The sequence below is a fragment of the Colletotrichum chrysophilum genome, assembly GCF_026319265.1.
Source record: "Colletotrichum chrysophilum strain AFK26 chromosome Unknown scaffold_15, whole genome shotgun sequence".
In the NCBI taxonomy this organism is placed as follows: Eukaryota; Fungi; Ascomycota; class Sordariomycetes; order Glomerellales; family Glomerellaceae; genus Colletotrichum; species Colletotrichum chrysophilum.
This window is the reverse complement of record NW_026517302.1, coordinates 152351-169649: the sequence shown is the minus strand read 5'-3', so window position 1 is coordinate 169649 and position 17299 is coordinate 152351. Positions and strand designations below refer to the sequence as shown.

Sequence of the window (17299 nt, the reverse complement as noted above, 5' to 3'; positions counted from 1 at the left end):
TCTCACCTCACCACGTGAAGTGAGCTGCTTAGGGGATGACGTCGGGGTCGGTGCGTTTAATCAATATGAACCGTGTGCTTGGACTTTGAGATCCAGGCAAATACGGCCTCGAGCACATAACAACTTATAATGACGACTTCTCACAAGCAATTAAACACACAGCAAGGTCACCAGCGTAAAAAGCACAAATCGAAGTAGTGAAAGTATTTCTTTTGCAGTCTCATATCCAATGCTATTTGTCCCAACCGAGAAAAGAACCCCAACGCCTTTTCCTGACGCCCGATTCCAAAAAGGTACCCCGCCCCCAAAAACCGATGACATCGCACAGGTGTATACACACATCTACATTTTGATACATGTGTTGTTGTTTTTTCTTTTTACCCATCTCGCCCTGAAACCCGATCCCGTCTCATTTACTCGTCATCTTCGTCAACCTCGACGACCCGCTTCTCTCCCCAGCTGTAGCGCTTGCGCGTCCTGAGCATCCAGCTCCAGTGGGCCCACGGGTCCTCGGCAAGCTTCGACATCTCAATCACGTCCCCGTGGCCCTCCCACAGCGTGGTCAAGCCGTACTCGATCGCCAGCCGGGCGTACTTCGTCGCGAGCCACGGCTCGCCGATGCCGTTGTACTCGATCGCGGCGAGCGTGTACGCCTCGCTTAGCAAGCTCCAGTTGTGCTCCTGCTCGTACAGCGAGATGAGCAGCTCCGCCATCTGGGGCGTCGCGCGGGAGGCCGGGGTGTAGTCGTTGAACTCCTCGCGCAGCAGGGCGATCTGCTCGATGCGCAAGTCCGAGGCGTCCGTCTTGAGGCGCGACTGGGTGCAGTGGTGGCAGGAGCAGTGGAAGCCCCAGGTGCCGTGGAGGCGCTCGCGGCGGGCCTTGCGGGACTGCATGGGGTCGATGTAGGAGAGGGTGAGCTCCTCGCCGGGCATGATGTCGCGGATGGCGGTGGTGCGTTGGGTGAGAGTGCGGGGGTCGAACCAGTAGTCCACGTTGGGGCGGCAGTCGTGGTTCATGCGGGAGGCTTTGGGTATGTGTTAGCTGTCATTCATCAGAACGCCAAAGGATGTAGACTTACTGTTAACGAAGACGGCGTAAAAGTCATCGTCACGCTTGGCGTCGTCCATCTCGACATCAAACGAGTTGGTCACGAGGATCTTGTCGACCATGGACAGGTGGTCGCCCTGGTACCCGTGGGCAGACATGTTCATGAACTGGCTGCGATGGTTGAACGGGAGGTAGTCCACCGCGTGGGCCTGCATCTTCTTCATCTCCGCAGGTGGCACATTGGCGAACGCGGCGTAGTCGATGAGCAGACTGGCCGTCTCCTTGACAATGATCTCACCACGCTTGATGGGAACAGTAGCGACCAGGCCATAATCCTTGCCCGGAACCTTGGCGACATGATACTTTTGTAAGGGCTGGTTGGTACCCTCCAGAGACTCGGGTTTCGTGAATCCCCAGCTGCGGGTGATGTGTGCCGCGCGCTCAGCGTCGGTGATGATGGAAATGCCCTTGTTGCCGTAGGTTTGGCTGTGGAAGATGCAAAACTCGAGAGACTCGGTGCCGTTCTTGAAGCAGGGAGACGTCTTCGTCCAGCTGAAGCTCGTGGCAGAGCCCTTGAGCGGGTTCTGGGCCTCGTCAGAGTGTGAGAGGGTGAGGCCGTCCTTGTTGCGGCAGACCGGGTTGCTGGAGGATGCTGCCAGCAGTTGCGAGGAGATGCAGATCTCGTCGGGGCGGGAAGAGATTGAGTCGCGCAGGGCGGCAAGGGTGGAGCCGGCGCCCAGGAGAATGAGTGAGGGCTTCATGATGGGGAGAGGGAGCTTGGTATCGTTTGGATAATTACAAAGAAGTTTCTCGATTGTGATCTACACAACGCAACGAAGAGATGGACTAGAAGAGGAAAGACGGAATGGAAAAAGAGACGTGACTTCGTCCCATTAATCTTTGCCCGGAACCCCAACCTGACTTCTGCTGCTCATGAGTAGGTCCGGGTGTGTGCGGGATATGGGATAATATAGAGTCTGGGTTGATCATTAAGAGCAGAAGCGTCAGGACCCTTGGCGCGCTTCGACTTGAAGCATGGCGGGACGGGGTTCGAGCTCGGCGCTGGGCTGGGCTGGGCTGGACCAGCGTTTGGGATGCTCGCGGGGGGTCAGCATGGGCAGCAGGCAAGCAACCTTGGAAGCTTGCAGCAGTAGCAACAGCAGCAGCATCAGTAGCAACTGTGGATGGGATACTAGAGCAGGATTGGCGATGGCGATGCTCGTGTGGGTGCGGGAAGACGTGACAAGGTCCGCGAGCTTCGTCAACCCCGGAACCTGGGAAAAGTTTGGCAAGCCGTGTGCCGTCTGTGCCTGGGGGGTTTGCGTGAGTCTGTCTGTCTTCTGTCTGCGCACCCATTCGTTCATTCGCTGATCGTTCCTGGAATCTTGGGTTAGCGATTGCTACTTCGTACAGCATGTTCGTTGGATCCGCTCCGGATCACATCCTTTCGTCTTGTCTTGCTCCTTGTTTCCTCCTGGCGCTGCCCGTGGCCCCCGTGGCAATCTCCAGGTTTCCCAAAAGACCCAAGATGTGACGGGCCCCTCGGGTAACGCTGACCAGAAGTTGTAACGAAGACGAAGGGAGGGAAAGGCTAGGCGAGTCGCGACCAGCGTGGCAGGGCCGTAGGAGCCGTTCAGGCCCCGGCCCAATGGGACGCTGGGGTTGTTTGCATCGTTTGAGGTGCTGGAACCGGGGCGCGGCGTGCCTTGGGCGGGCTCTTTTGTTTCTTGTGTCAAGATCCTCGTTGATGGGCGTTCGAGGGGGTTGTGCGGTCGTGTCAGATGTGTAGCAGATGACCCGTTCCCACCCTCTGGCTCTCTGCCTGTTGGCCGTACGTACTGTCTGCAGCGTGCTCTCTGCGTCTCTTGCTCTCCAGCATGTGTGGGGTCGGGGGAAAAGGGGGCCTGTTGCAGATCCAAGGGGGGAACGTTCTGTGACACAAGCACCTTTCTTGTTAGGCGAGAGTGACATTTTGGCTGCAGGTGCTGCAAGCTAAAAGATGCTAAGCACTGGAGCTAAGGGCACCCTGGCTCCCCCTTCCCTGCATGGGGCAATGTTTCCAAACGGCTTCTGTGGGAGGATTTCAGGCGCAGCGCTGCGAGACAAAGCAGGCACCAAGGAGAGTCGAGCAAAATGTTCCCGAAAGAGTAGCATGTCCTCTGCACACTGTCGAATGTTCGTGGTTTAAAGTTGAATCTAAAAACACACACACATGAGCAATCCCGATGCATGCATCTTGGAGCAGATTGTCTCTGGTCCGATGGGTCCACCGTCTCGTCATCTTCATGGTGGAGAGTTTCCCCCAGGGACGGGATGTGCATGGAAGGAGAATTAACACGAACGAATTGTCAAGGGAAACCAGACAAGATGCAGGTCGATGACTTGTTCCTGGAAATAGATGCTACCGAGATTGTCAAGGAAACTTAAGACGAGGACCGCGGTTGTGCATGTCTGGGCAAATCCGTGCCAAAGGCCATCGTGGCGGCTAAAACGCACCCCTACAGCTGCACTTGGACTTGTTCGTGCCGCTTTACCCTGCGCCGCCTTTCGACGTGCCGCTCCTTTACAAATAATGGCTTGCTGCTGGCTCCAGTCCGTCGGTAGTTCCTGTGCCTTATTGTGTGGAGTGGTTCCACAAACCAATTTCCAGGCGAGCTGTCGCGTCTTGTCAAATTGCTTGGCCCCAGTTGGTGATTAGATGCCGTGTGACAGCTGAGCCGGCGAATCATCAACCTTATCGCTCCTGTGACTAAGGTAGGTACCACCGGACCGGATTACGGTGTTCGAATCCACCGTTCGGAGGCCGACCCGGTCCAGAGTGGAGACACACCCGGAGAGCAAACGCATTCGAACCCCAGTGAGATAATGACGTCTGAATGAACTACAAGGCATGGCAGGAAACTGAACACTCAGTTCTTCGGCTTCTCCTCCAGCACCCCGCCTCTCTTTCTGAACTGGTCTGCAACGCTCTGCATCTCTACAGCAGGGAACCGCGGGTCCTTTTGCCACGGCAAGAAGTCGCTACTAGCTACCATCCACCTCAGAACCACGCTCTCCATCCGCCGTCTCACGTCCTGGTACTCGGCGACCTCGGCAAGGTTATGAAGCTCGCCGGTATCGCCCGCGCGGTCGTACAGCTCCGCCGGCTCGTACAGCCTGTAAATGAACGTCCACCGCTTGTCGCGGCACGACACGCTCTTGCCCACGACGGTCGTGTCCTCGTGCTGCAGCGCCGCCTTGATGTCGTACGGATACGGCGCCTGCTCCAGCAGCGGCTCCTCGCTCGTCAGGAAGCCGCCCTCGGTGAAGGCGAACTCCTTGTGCCTGATCACGTCCCCGTTGCCGTCCCTGCCCGCCGACGTCAGGATGTCCGCCAGCGACGTGCCGCAGTGCGGGAAGTGCTCCCCGATGCCGGCAAACTGGAACACTGTCGGGACCAGGTCAACCATCTCCGCCATCTCGTCGTAGACCGCGCCGGCCGGCAGCCCCGCGCCGCCGACGATGAGCGGCTCGTGCGTGAGCGAGTCGGAGAGGCCCGAGGGCCACTTCTCGATCATGCCGTGGTCGCCGAGGTACTCGCCGTGGTCCGTGAAGAAGAGCGTCACGGTGGAGTCCCAGTGGCCGAGGGCCTTGGTGCGCTCGACCACGCGCCCGAACTGGTCGTCCAGGCGGGAGATCATGCCGTAGTAGGTCGCCATCACCTCGGCCCAGATTTCAGGGGTGGCGCGGTGAGTGCCGTAGCGTTCGCGGTTCAGCTGCATGTATCGCGGCTCGTAGCCCGTCTGTTCGTGGTGTCAGTCAAGATATCCTCCCCCTGGATGATACATCCTCGCAGATCACCACATACCTTGTCCGAGGGCTTGGTCGGCTGTCCCATCTCCCCACGGTTGTACATTGAAAAGTACGGCTCCTCCACCTGGAACGGGCAGTGCGGGAAGATGAGCGGCATGAAGAGAACCCACGGCTTGTCCGTCGGCGGGTGCTCCAGCCACTTCAACGCCCCCTTGACGACCGCATCGTCATAATCCAGAGCCTCGTTCGGGTTCCTCAGCCCCTTGTAAAAGAGCCTCTTCCAAATGTCCTCCTTCTCCTCTGGCTCCGCCCTGCCGCCGCCCGCGAAGCGCGGCACGAACTCGGGGGTCTCGAGGAAGCCGTACTCGTCCAGGGACATCTCCGTCACCGTCGGCGCGAAGGTGTCGCCGCGGGGCGCGAGGCAGGCGACGTGGTACCCGCCCTTTTCCTTGAGGGAGCGGAAAAGGTTCGGCTCCCAGGGCTTGATGAGGTTCTCGAGGGAGCGGTGGCCCGAGACGTGGGGGTAGTTGCCGGTGAACATGCTGCAGCGGGACTGCGTGCAGACGGACGCCTGGACGAAGCAGTTGGTGAAGCGGGTGCCCTCCGCGGCGAAGCTGTCAATGTGCGGCGTCTTGACGATCTGGCGGTTCTTGTTAGTGCGGTGAAGATGAGGAGGCGAGAAGGGAGCAGTTCACCTTGTTACCGTTACAGCCCAGTGAGTCGTAGCGGAGCTGGTCTGGCATGAAGATGATGAAGTTGGGCTTGTCCACCTTCAGCCCGCTGGGCTTTGGAGGTAGCTCATAGGGAGGAGGAATCTCGGAAGACGGAGCCATGATGGCGACGAGCAGATGTGCAAGACGGCCTACTGCGCAGGATCGAGACTTGAACGACACTCGTAGAGGCGAGGACGGCCCGGTGGAGGGCCACAAGTCAAGATATAGGCGACCACGAGGTCGACCCCGCGACGATGCCGTATCCACGTCTGTGACATGCTAACCCACTCGTCATCTCAATTGAAGATTGCGACTGGTTGATGCGGCGTTGAGAAGGCGATGCGCATCGAGAGGTCGCACAGCCGATACCCGGGGATGTTACCCGGCGAGATCCGGCGAGGGTGGGGCCTGACAACTGGGTCCAAGCATGTCGAGTTGGTGTGATCTGATTCGGGGTTGTCGACGATCTCTGCGATAAACCACCGATATGTCACCCGAGCTCTACGATCAACACTGTCAGTTTGCAGCCTTGTAGATCCGTCAAATAAGCAACATCAACTACCTGCGGTCGGGCTTGCGAGACGAGCGAGGTACCTGTGCGGCAATTCGCTCTCTCGACAACCAACCTATGCCAAGGACACCAAGGCGGCTAGCCAGCGAATGAAGCGAGCTTTATCGATTGAACGTCTTAATTCAGAGCCAGCCGCCAGCGGTTGCTCACGTTGCATCAACAAGTCACAGCGTCACCAGAAGCAGGCAGATCGAGAACGGTGGAATTATACAGCATTAGAGAATACGGGTATTCTACAGCCCGACGATCGCCTCCACCACACGGTGAATCCTAGTTCACACCGCGGGACAGGCCTCCCGGGGTAGTCGTTAAGTTTATATGTACGTGATGTTTTGCGCCCAGAGCCATATCCAAAAAGTCCGATGCACTACAAACGCCGCAAACGCAAGCCGGACCCTCCGTCTGCGGGCGGTGCATTGAATCCAAGTCGTCGGTGCGCAGGGTATAAAGTGTGTGTCGTCGAACGCCATGCCATGAGAAAATTGCTGGATGCTTTTGTACAGCGGGTGCCGATCTGTACAGATTTTGTCCGGGCAGATGGGACACTTGAAGGTGTAATTCCGGTGAAAGTTGAAAATCGAGCGGAGAAGCTTAGTTGAAACGCTCCTTCTCGCGGAGACCGCCGATCGAGTCCATGTCGACGGAGTAGAATTGCGACTTGCTGTCCTTCTCGTAGGCAGGGAGCTCCTCGCGGACGGGCTCGAGGCCGACGGAGCCGCCGTCGCCGACACGGACGACCAACACGCGGCCGCTCTTGCGACGGCCACCCTCGTCCTGCTCATCGGGGAAGGTGATGTGGATCTCGGGAACGTTGTCGGGGGAGTGAGGGGCGGACGCAGGGTTCTGGAGCATGGGGGAGCGACCGTTCTCTCCGCCGATGTACAGGACGCTTGAGCGGCCGTCCTGGCTTGTCTGAATGGTAAGGTTGTGGTGGTTTCTGACGCTCTTGACCTCCTGGTAGGTAGGAAGCATCTGCTCCTGCATCCTTTGTTGCCTGCGCATACGGCGCATGAGGAAGAGTGTGGAGATGAGGAGGAGGGCGAAGAAGATGAGGGCGAGGACGACGATCATGAGGTTGAGCATGTCGCCGCCGTCGTCGTCGCCGCGGCGGACAACGATGTGGGAATCGCTGCGGCGGACGACGGGGGAGTTGTTGCGGGAGATGAGGTTCTGGATGGAAGGCATTGTGGCGGCTTCGTGACGCTTGGTATTAATTACTGAGAATATCCCTTTTGGTGGAGTTGGCCGGAGGCGGGGAAGGGAGCGGTATTCGAGGTAATTATTAAAGAGGGAACGAAACTGTCGGGCGAGATCATGTTAGCATCGCGAAGGACGGAGGGGCTTGTTGCGCTGGCTGTGTTGTTTGAGGGTGCGACGGGCGGGCAACCGAGACATTCTGGAGCATTGTGAGGCAACACACAAAGGGGGACCGCATTCCGAGTCTCCCTTCTTTCACCGGCCAACGGCCAACGCAATGCTCCAGACGTTCGGTAGGGGTCCCAGTCCCAGAAGGTGTGTCTCGTGGGGGATCGAAAGGGGTGGTGGGTAGGGTCGTTGGCTCAGGTCTCGAACATACGTAAGGGATTAAGTCCTCTCTCGGTGGTGGTGGGCCGTCAGAAGTAGTCGTAAAGAATGCACTTGTCTTTCGTGTCGTGTGTGTATTTTTGGATGGGTTGGTATGGTATTTTCTTGATCGGAGGATAGTAGCGGAATTAACGATAGGACGGAAGACAGCCGAGTGAGTGAAGAGCTGGAATTCCAAAGGGACGAGATTAAGGGAATGACTGTATTGGGGTAGGTGCTAATAGAGAGCGAATGACAACACGGTCCTGCAACGGTAACAGCAAGGACGACGACGATTGAACAAAGTTGTTGAAGAAGAAGGAAGGGAAAGAAGAGGAGAAGAAGAATCCGGAAGGGAAGTGAGGAAGGATATGTCCTGGAAAATGAGCGACCAGGGGGTGTGGTTCAGCCAGCATGCAGCCATGGCCAGCCGGGTCCAGAAGCGGTGCTGGCGCGGGTGCGGTGTGGTGGTTCCATCCAATCCGTCCAGGGCACCTCTCCTCGAGTCCTCTGAGCCTGGCGGCCTGCTGGGGGGGGGGGGGGAAAAGGTGCGTGCCGGGTTCTGGGCTGGCTGGGTGGTAGCGCTGGGATTGGGACTGGGAAGAGACACTGGGGCCAAGCAGGAATAGGAACGAACGATGGAGCCATTCCTTTCCTGGGCAGGCACACTTTACGGGTACGCATGAGAGGATTCATTGGTGCTATTCACGCTCGGCATGTGGTAGTGGTAATGTAAGGTACGGCGCAATGCTGCAGCATCAAGTGACGGAGGTGCATAACATGGACAGACAGCACAACACAGGGCGGGCGGGCGGCTGACAGGGGGGGTCTACTTTGTAATGATCCTATATGTTCTTTTTGGGATGTTAGTTTTGATTACCACTTTGCAACCCAGCAGCAATCCGCACAAATCAAGGACAGAGAAACTGCCCGGCACGGCATGGCATGGCAGGCCACCTCGTCATCCAGGACTGGCTGGCTACCTTAGGTCTACTGCGGTACATAGTAGGACAAGAGAGGACAGCCGCCAGCCAGCGGAGCGGAAGTTGGCATCTCCTCTTGCAGCTTGCTCTCTCTCTCCTCTCCTCTCTGCTCCCACCTTCCCTTCCTCGAAATCCATAGTTCGGTCCCCATTGAAAACCATTGAACCATTGGCACAGTGGACCCGGCCCCGGGCCAATTCTCCATTCGCGGCCAGCACAGCCCATGGACGATGGACTCGATGGAGGGGGATGGGGGGCAACGGTCCAAGATTGAGCGCATCTGACAGGCGCGAGCGATTCGTCAACGGGCGGCTGCAATTTCCGCCATTGACCAATCGCCGCAGACTGTGCCTGGAAAGAGCGGGGCCTCCCTGAGAGACGCCACGAAACGGCGCCGTCCATTGGCCCGCCGTTGGCCGTTTGTGAACTAAGCTCATTGACCCCCTGCAGGGGTAAGTGGCCCGTGGGCACTCGCGAGCTCGTGTGATCCTGGTCGCCTTCTTTCCTTCTCCTTTGCAATTGCTCCTCACCAGTCATCACCCATGGGCCATGGACTCCTGTCTCTCGCTCTCTGTGTCTGTCTCTCCGCTCGGCTCTGGCCAGTGTCGTGCTCGTTGTGCCTGCGTGGCTGCATCTGCAAGCAACGCAACTGCCAATGCAGGCTCAGGCTCAGGCTTAGGCTCCCCTTTTACCGGCGGGTGCCTCTGCTCTGCAATCTGGACTCTCGCAAATCAGCATCCACTGTGGACTCGTCGTTTGTGGAGCCCAAAAGTCCAACACGCCGCCTAGCGTCGTGATGCCGTCCATTTCGAGAAGGCAGGAGCGTCAGCAACAAACAAACAAGTCCAAAAAGAACAACAACCGCCCACGAATGCCACAATCTTCCGAGCCAATCCCGACTCCTCCCCCTCTTTTCCCACGCCCGATGCTGCAGCCATCATCCATGACCGCCACCTTCCATCGCCTTGGTTTTTTTTTTTTTTTTTTTAACCCGTCGTCCACGGCAGCATGGCACTCCTCTCGAATCGAATCTCCTCCGGTTCCGAGCCTCGTTTGGACGACTACCGACCCCCTCCTCTCGCTTCCCCTTCTCGCCTCGCCTCACATCGCCTCGCTTCCCCCTTCGCCCTTCTCCGTGGCACCTTATCTGCCATCCTAAGTCCATGGGCACCACGCCGGCGCTTACCCACTCGATCTCGACCCAGGTTGTGGCAAGCACGATAACGAAAGTCTTCTTCACGGCTCTGCTCGCCACCCCTGACCGCCATCAACGTCTGTCTTTTTGACTGACCCGAGAGCTGACAATGACAAGCTGACTGCCGTCCACGTCGGCCCTACGTCGTCCTTGAGGCTTGGCCTCTTGGAGGACCCACGATGCAGAATGTCAGAATCAGGCTTCCCCCGGCTCACGGCCATTCCCCTCCTTCTAGAAGGACACGCGGGATGCTCTTCATCACACCGGCTCTCCCACTCTTTGGCGCCGGTAACCTCCCGATGCCAGAAATAGCTTCATAATAGCTCCAGCGTCTGTCCATGCGGATGGGGCACGGCCCACCGTCACGCTCCAGAAAAGAGCCTCTTGGTCCACGTTCCTCGTTGCCCTACATACGAAATTACGGAATGCGAATGGGCTCGTCTGGGCACCCCAACGCCCTCGCACAACGACTGTGTACAATTCCGCCTTGTCCGGGCCGCAACGATCTAAGCATAGCTTTTGGAACCCGGCTCCTCCTCCCGGCTCCTATTGTCGCAGATCCTCCTCTTTGGGAAGATTCACGAGATTTCCTGGAATTGCAGACCCTCACCAACACAAACACGAGCCTCTTCATCTCCTGAACTCCCGAGCTGTGCGAGCCTTATGAACGAAACCGACGTTGCATTGCCGTTGAATTATCAATGCGCCCGACACCTTTCATCTGAACCACCCATGTTTCTCCGCGTCCAATGCAACATTGAGGTGGCCTAGGCTCAAAGGTTGCCCTACCCCTGGAAGAGGCGCACGAGGCGTCAGCCACCTCCCTCGCGTGATGTGGCTTGCGCCCACTTACCTCGGCTTCTTCCCACACGGCCCCGATTCGGGAAGCCGGCGTGGCACGATGGGTCTCTCGGCTCGCCGATTCTACCGACCGCCGACCGTCGACGGTCCGAGTTGGTTCCACCTTGCTTCGGCCCTTGACCCGCCGAGAGCCACATCCGGCCCGCGGTGAGCAGCAGCCCCGAGGAGCCAAGCCGGCACACGTTTCAAAGCGAGAAAGACATTGTTGTGCCCATCAACTACTGGCAGGTCCCTTGACCGCTCGAGGATTCATTCACATCGTCTCCCTGTACTCATCGATGGCTGCCTTGTGTCGAGCGCGGCTTGAAAAAGGCATGACCTAAGGTTACGGCGCAGGCAAACCCAGCAGAAGGATCACGTCAAGTTTGTCCAGCACGTGGGCATTAACCATCCATGCTACACTGCCACTTTGACACGGCTGCATCACACCGGGGAGAAAGCCCCACGGAAAACCTACTCATCTGCAATGCTGGCGTGGATTCTTTGAATACTACAGAGTCGGACGCGCCCTCGCCGAACATATCGGGGCTTAGCTTGCTAGTGAAGTTCTTCTGGTTGACGATGGCTTCACTACCAGCAAGTTTGTTCATCTCTTCGCTTGAGTCACGCTGTGAGAGGGGGAAAGCTACCACACGAGAGGTGACATCTCAAATTGCAAAAGGCATGTACGTCACCGAGGGCGACAATACCAGCCACATGGACTGTCTGCCAGAAGTGAGAAAGGTCTCTATTCTTGGGAAGTTGCGGCCGATCGTAGGAGTCTGTCGGACAGGAGCAATGCGGCTTCACTGTCGTCGACTGGTAGCCTTCCTGAACAGGCGGTGAGCATACATTCATGCTACAAGCTTCACATGAACATTCGGTAGAGGCCAGGCAATGGTCTATACATGATTGCACGGCCACAGTAGCCAACACCACGTCATGAGGCATCTGTTTCGTTGGGAGATCTGCCAAGCACTCCGAGGCATTAGTGTAGCGTGGCAACTGGAGGCCAAGTCGCTGACCGCAGATGTCCAGGCCTTTCGACGAACAGCGTTTCGCCTGTCATTGATACAGTCGATGAGTGATGTCCACGAATTTCGGCTCACGGGACGTTGGTGTTCGCCGCTCAGCTGCGGTAAATGCGCCCTGCCGTTGCCACACTGCAAAGACGCCCTGCTGGCCACCGAGATCCTAGAAGAGATCTGTCTCGCACTAGAACTCTGCACGACAGGAAGCGGTGTGGCACTCTTCAGCGGCGATGCGAGTGAAATAGCCCTGGGCGAATGTCTGAGGAGAAAGCACTCCAGGAGACACTCTCGGAGACGACAGGAGATGAAGGTCGAATGTCTTCCAGCTACATCGGTATCACTCAATAGCGATCGACCGCAAGATCGAAACACCGGTCGCCAGTGATGTCTCGGTGCAGTTGGCATCGTGCGTCGTTGAGATGCAAGTACAGCTGGCCTCAGTGGTAAAAGCAAACATAAGGCGGTAAGCGAGCTGGCGATTAACCGGATCATCTCTAGCCAACAGATGCGTCCTCTTCCAGAAGAGCAGGGCATCAAGCGGAGCTCTGCTACGGCCGGTCTGGCTGGGACGTCCACATATGGCCGGACAAGGTCCATTTTGACGACTCTGTGCGGCACATCGTTTCGCAACGACGTGATGTTTGCCTGCACCCATACACTTTGAGACGGGTTTGGACGACTTGTGTGGCCGAAAGCGCCGCGTTTATGTGCGGAAGGCCATGATGAGGCCCAACCAGAGGGACTGCCGTGCGCTCTGTACAACGGCTCAGCAGGTCAGACGGCTAGTCGGTCTCTTGAGGTCTTTTTGTTGAAAGCGGGGCATCTTGGGTCTTCCTGGCATTGCTTTTCCTCACTTCATTTACGCATAATTGATTTTTGCAGGATCTCGTGCGCCACGCTCACCAGCACCAAGGGCTGGAGTCTGACGATAATCCCGTGTCAAGCCAACTATCTCGGCCGCGGTCAGCGAAGCTGCCAAGCCTTGGGAAATGCAAAAGCAAGGTGATCTATTACGGCCTTGTCGAGGCGAGCAACACGTCTTGCGTCCCACGGCATGCAACGGAAAAGGACTGGACAAAGACGTGGGCGACCGAGAGATGTCAGCCCCCGCGAGATTGCATGTCTAACCTTCAAAGCGTTGATTGGAGACAAGTCAGAGGAATTTATGCACGAAGTGACGATACGTTCCAGATTCAGCAACACCACTTGGATGCAAGTTGATCACCGTGCCTATGGCCCTAGAAGCCGGCCACCGTTGGCTGGCAATATGCATATCGTTGGGAGTTGAAGATCCCTTACCCCAAAGATGCCTTCCCAGTGCGATCATCCAATGAGACCCTGCGCGGGTGCGCCAGGGGAGAGTGTGGGCGGGACAGGCTGTCTGGAATGCGAGCTCCTCGTGACTGCCTTATTTTACCGGCAAAGTTGAAACACTGAAACATGGAACGACATATCCTCCCCGCTGGAGTGGGTCTCAATCCGGGGTCGAATTTCGGGCGGTCTTGGGGGATTCCATGATCCATGAGAGAGGGACGAAAAAAAGTTGCTCGAAGTTTCAAAGAACCCCGTAATCCCTGAGCAGAGGAAAAAGGCAGATGGCCCCGTACAGACGCTGACAGCAGAGCGGGCGGTATGACATGCAATCGCATCTTGCGGGCCGATGTCGCACCGTGACTTGTCGCATGGCGACGGCGCACGGCAAGCAGGAGAGCCAAAAAGCACACATTGCTCGGTGGCTTGGCTTTTCTTAGCAGAGCGAGCGTGCTGGATGCCACGACGCGGCGGTAAATACGCCCACGAACAACAATAGGCAATAAGCTGCGAAACATGTCAGTCCCAAGCAGGAGGGCCCATCCACACCAAGACCATGGTTGCCGCTCAGGACGTGCCTCTCTTTGACATCTTTAAGGGGGTGAGGGTCCGCGCCCCGGACGCAGTGTGACGCTGAAGGAGAAGCTGTGTGTTAGAGATGAACGCTAACAGGCGTCCAGCAGCGGGATGAGCCTGGCATGTGTGGGCTCTGTGTGAGCAGGTCATTCCTAGCCCGTCGGCTTCGAACGGGAACACGGCGGTGTCGAACTGCTGCAATTTTTTACTTAGGTTGCCGTGCTCAGAGTGCCTGACTGATGTAGGTTTGACAGGGCGTGATGGGACGGGAGAAGCTCCCGTCAGGGTCAGGACGGCCCCGACGCTCATCGACCGGTTCGTACCAAGGGCGGCGTTGAACGGCTCATCTCCCCAGCCGAGGGATGGTAGAACAGTTGCGTGCCGCCACGGCCGACACCGATATTGCAACATTCCGCGGCAAGCCTCCATATAGCAGTCCAATTGCCGCCGCGTGCCACAAGCTTGCCGGCAAGATGGCGAAGAAACAAACGGGAGGAGCTCTCGCTCTTTCAGAGCTTGGGTTACATCACTTTGTTCCTCCCCTGACTTGGCTCTTCTGGGGCACAGAGTAAGACCTGACTTGTGAGCGGGACATGGGAACGACGAGGGTACAACACTGTTTGTTTCCTCCCTTCCTTGAGGCCTGTCTTATTGACAGAGTCGACAAATTGGCGATAGACGCAGCGACTAATGGAATCGGTACCGTATCGGTGGTGGGTTCGCCATGTATTGAAAACATGGACCCGGACAAAGGCGAGGATGCAGAGACAATCCTGCCCTTATTCAACGGTTTCCCATCCTCTGCGCTGCCATCCCTGCACTTAATAGCCAACTCCGATGGCCGACAGAAGGCGCAAACGAGGCGGCGAGAAGCACGAAATGCATGCCAAAGAGGTCATGCGATGCTCGGTTGCGCTTGCAGTGCAGTCTGCCCCTTCTCACACCTCCCCACTTGACTATATTGCGCTCTCTCCCTCTCTCTGTCCAAGGCCGGCCATGAGAGACATGCCTTCGCTACAGCTCGTAATGACCGAGATGGGCTATAACACGATAGGGCATATAGCCAATTTTCCTTTTTCGCGAATCCCGACAACATACCAACGTGGCAGCCAGTTTGCTTTCCAGTCCTAATGAAGCGAGGAAACACAAAGCCACACAACACGTGACATCGCAGATAGCAATACCTCGCCGGCCCGTTGCCAATCTGACAGATGTGTGGTGGCTCTGTGCAGAGATCGCTACATAGCACCGAGTAAGGGTGCTTGCGAGAAACGGGGAGGTCCCTTTTCGTTTCGGTTGACGATTTTCTGCGAGGCTTGGCTGTTGCTCCTGCCCCGGAATCCCTGAAGATCATACACGGAACTCGGCCGGAACAAAGATGGAGGTACACATCCAGCACATACGGCCGCCCCCTGACCCTGAACATCCACCATAGCAAGGCCTGGTACGGGCACAAAAGTCGAAGCGACGCAAGACGCACGGCGTCAGCTACAGCGGACGGAGGTGCTCTCGCAGTGCGCGCACACCCGCACACGTCGTGGGGAACCCGGGGTTTTGGCACTCGGCGGTAACCTGTCACCAGTCACTTGCGGTTCGCCCGGTTTTTCCATGCGATCAGTCGCACCTCAGACGCCCGACAGTCATCCGTCGAGCGGCCACGAGTGTGTCTGGTGAGAAAACAAAACAAGCTGCTGCGGCTGGCTGCCCGTCATCGAGCGTCTGTCTCTCTTACACGGCGATCCACCCGGCTGCTGCAGAGTCGTGTGGTCCCTTGGCACCCCTGGTCCCGACTGACTTCGACCTACCCTGGTCTCCTCCACAATTGGTGCAGCGCAGGTGCCGTTGTCCGTTTGTTCTCGTGGAGCGCTTGACGAGGACGACGAGCAATCCAACGGGCAGCAGACAGCGAGGGAAACATGAGAGCCGGAGATTCTGGCCGGGTCGTTGATTACATCACCTGCGGATTAGCCCAGGAACGATACAACGCAAACCACATCGGAACAATCATATGAGAAGCAGAGAGTGTGTTTCCTCAGAAGTGGCCGTCCCTTGTCGGTATTTCTCGCCTGCATTGATCATCGAGCCATCAGTGCCGGGCTCCGTCGACATCAGCGCAGCAATTCGTCAGCTCAGCGGAGCACCAGACTCGTCAACAGACGACGGGCTCCGTTTGCTGAAGGACAGGATACGCAAGCCGCCTCCCACTTGAGGTACAATGGGCAACGGCGCAAATTGACGCATCTCACGGAAGCTCCCACTCGACCGACGACAAAGATCCACGAAGACGTCTGTATGTGTGTGTGCCGCGCAACGGTTCAACCCAGTCGTTGGGCAGTCGTCGCTATCGCATCCCACATCTCTTGGCTCCGTCAATGAGCGCCTCCCCGAACAAACTGACCCCCCGTCCACGCTAAAAAAGACGGCAGCCCCCTTCTTCCCCGGCAGACGGGGGCTTTTGTTCTTGACTTGTCTCGTCCTAGCGCCTTCCCGCCCGTGGCCTCCCTCGATTGGAGCTGTCGCCCATTGTTCACTGGTTCAGCCCAGCAGATTCCTCCTGGACGTCCAGACTTCCAGACCCAAATGTGACAGGCCACCTGAGAGAGTGACACTTGGATCGCCGAAGGTACGGGACTTCCTTCACCTTACCTTGGTAAGGCAACGAAGGAGGAGGAGGACGGTCTGTTCTTGTATGATCTGTTCAGGCAGCACTCATCGACACAACCTTGCTGTTCCGGAGACTTAGGCCCAGGGACAGAGAGAGATCTCTGGTCGATCTGTGATTCACCGCAACCCATACCCGGGCCCGCTAGCCATTTGCTTGTTGCTCGTCTCTTACGACGAGCGCAGCTATCGCCCATCTCTGCACCCATTCTCCTGGGATCTGACCCGAGGTCAGCCCGCACTCCGCTTCGTGTCTTGAATTCCGCCTGCGACTAGCTCTTCACGTCCACGTATCCGTACGGGGTCTCTTGCGCGGTGCACCACGAACGATTGGAAAGCTGTTTGTGCAGGAGCCAGGACAATACCTCCCGCGAGGTGCTCCAGTTCTGGTCGAATACCTGCCCCTGCTTTCATCTGGTCTGGCCTTTTTGGTCTCGTCTGTCTCTGTTGCTCCGCAATGGCCCACACTCCCGGCTCCGCGCGCTGCATCTAATCTGCATTCTCGCATCGACGAGCAAATAGAATACTTCCAGCGCAGCCTCTCTACCTGCGTTTTCTCTTGCAGTGTGTGGTGTGCGCAGGCGCCTCGCTACGACGGCATCAGATACACGTTTCTACCTTGGCAGCCCGGGTCACGGTATTCCCTTTTGCTGCCCGCCGGGGAGCAAACCGCACGGGAAGATAGCATCCCTGATCCCGGCATTGTTGTCTACTTACGAAGTAGAAGTCGTTTTGCAGCTGGAGCAGAATTGTCGCCGCCCTTGAGCAGCCGGCAGATCCAGCAGCAGCTCACAATCATCCTGAGCGACGCAGAGAGTGTTTCCAGTCCGCAGAGAGTGTGTGAGAGGGAGTGCCCTTGGTCGCTTCTTGGTCGCCTTTGGTGGTCCCTCACCCAACAGACGAGCGAGCGTCTTTGAGAAGGATTTTGGATTCGGACACCTTGCTTGGCTTGGCTGCCCTGGCGCACAGCTACCTGCCCTTTGGCGACATCTTCGCATTTGCCCTTTGCCCTTCTA

General features: G+C 57.3%; 3 protein-coding genes across 3 annotated transcripts; all 3 read right to left on the bottom strand.

Annotated features, from left to right (window-relative positions):
• Positions 1-413: 413 nt before the first annotated feature.
• COL26b_002876 (uncharacterized protein) lies at positions 414-1808 on the bottom strand (the record flags this gene model as incomplete). The annotated part of the gene is made up of 2 exons (XM_053175782.1): positions 414-1024; positions 1079-1808. The coding sequence occupies 2 exons, from the start codon at positions 1806-1808 to the stop codon at positions 414-416; spliced, it is 1341 nt and encodes a 446-aa protein (XP_053040211.1).
• A 2148-nt stretch (positions 1809-3956) lies between these two features.
• On the bottom strand, positions 3957-5672 carry COL26b_002875 (uncharacterized protein; the record flags this gene model as incomplete). The annotated part of the gene is made up of 3 exons (XM_053175781.1): positions 3957-4829; positions 4895-5479; positions 5535-5672. 3 exons carry the CDS (start codon positions 5670-5672, stop codon positions 3957-3959), a joined length of 1596 nt encoding a protein of 531 aa, XP_053040210.1.
• A 1042-nt stretch (positions 5673-6714) lies between these two features.
• On the bottom strand, positions 6715-7308 carry COL26b_002874 (uncharacterized protein; the record flags this gene model as incomplete). The annotated part of the gene is made up of 1 exon (XM_053175780.1): positions 6715-7308. The coding sequence occupies one exon, from the start codon at positions 7306-7308 to the stop codon at positions 6715-6717; it is 594 nt and encodes a 197-aa protein (XP_053040209.1).
• Positions 7309-17299: the final 9991 nt, after the last annotated feature.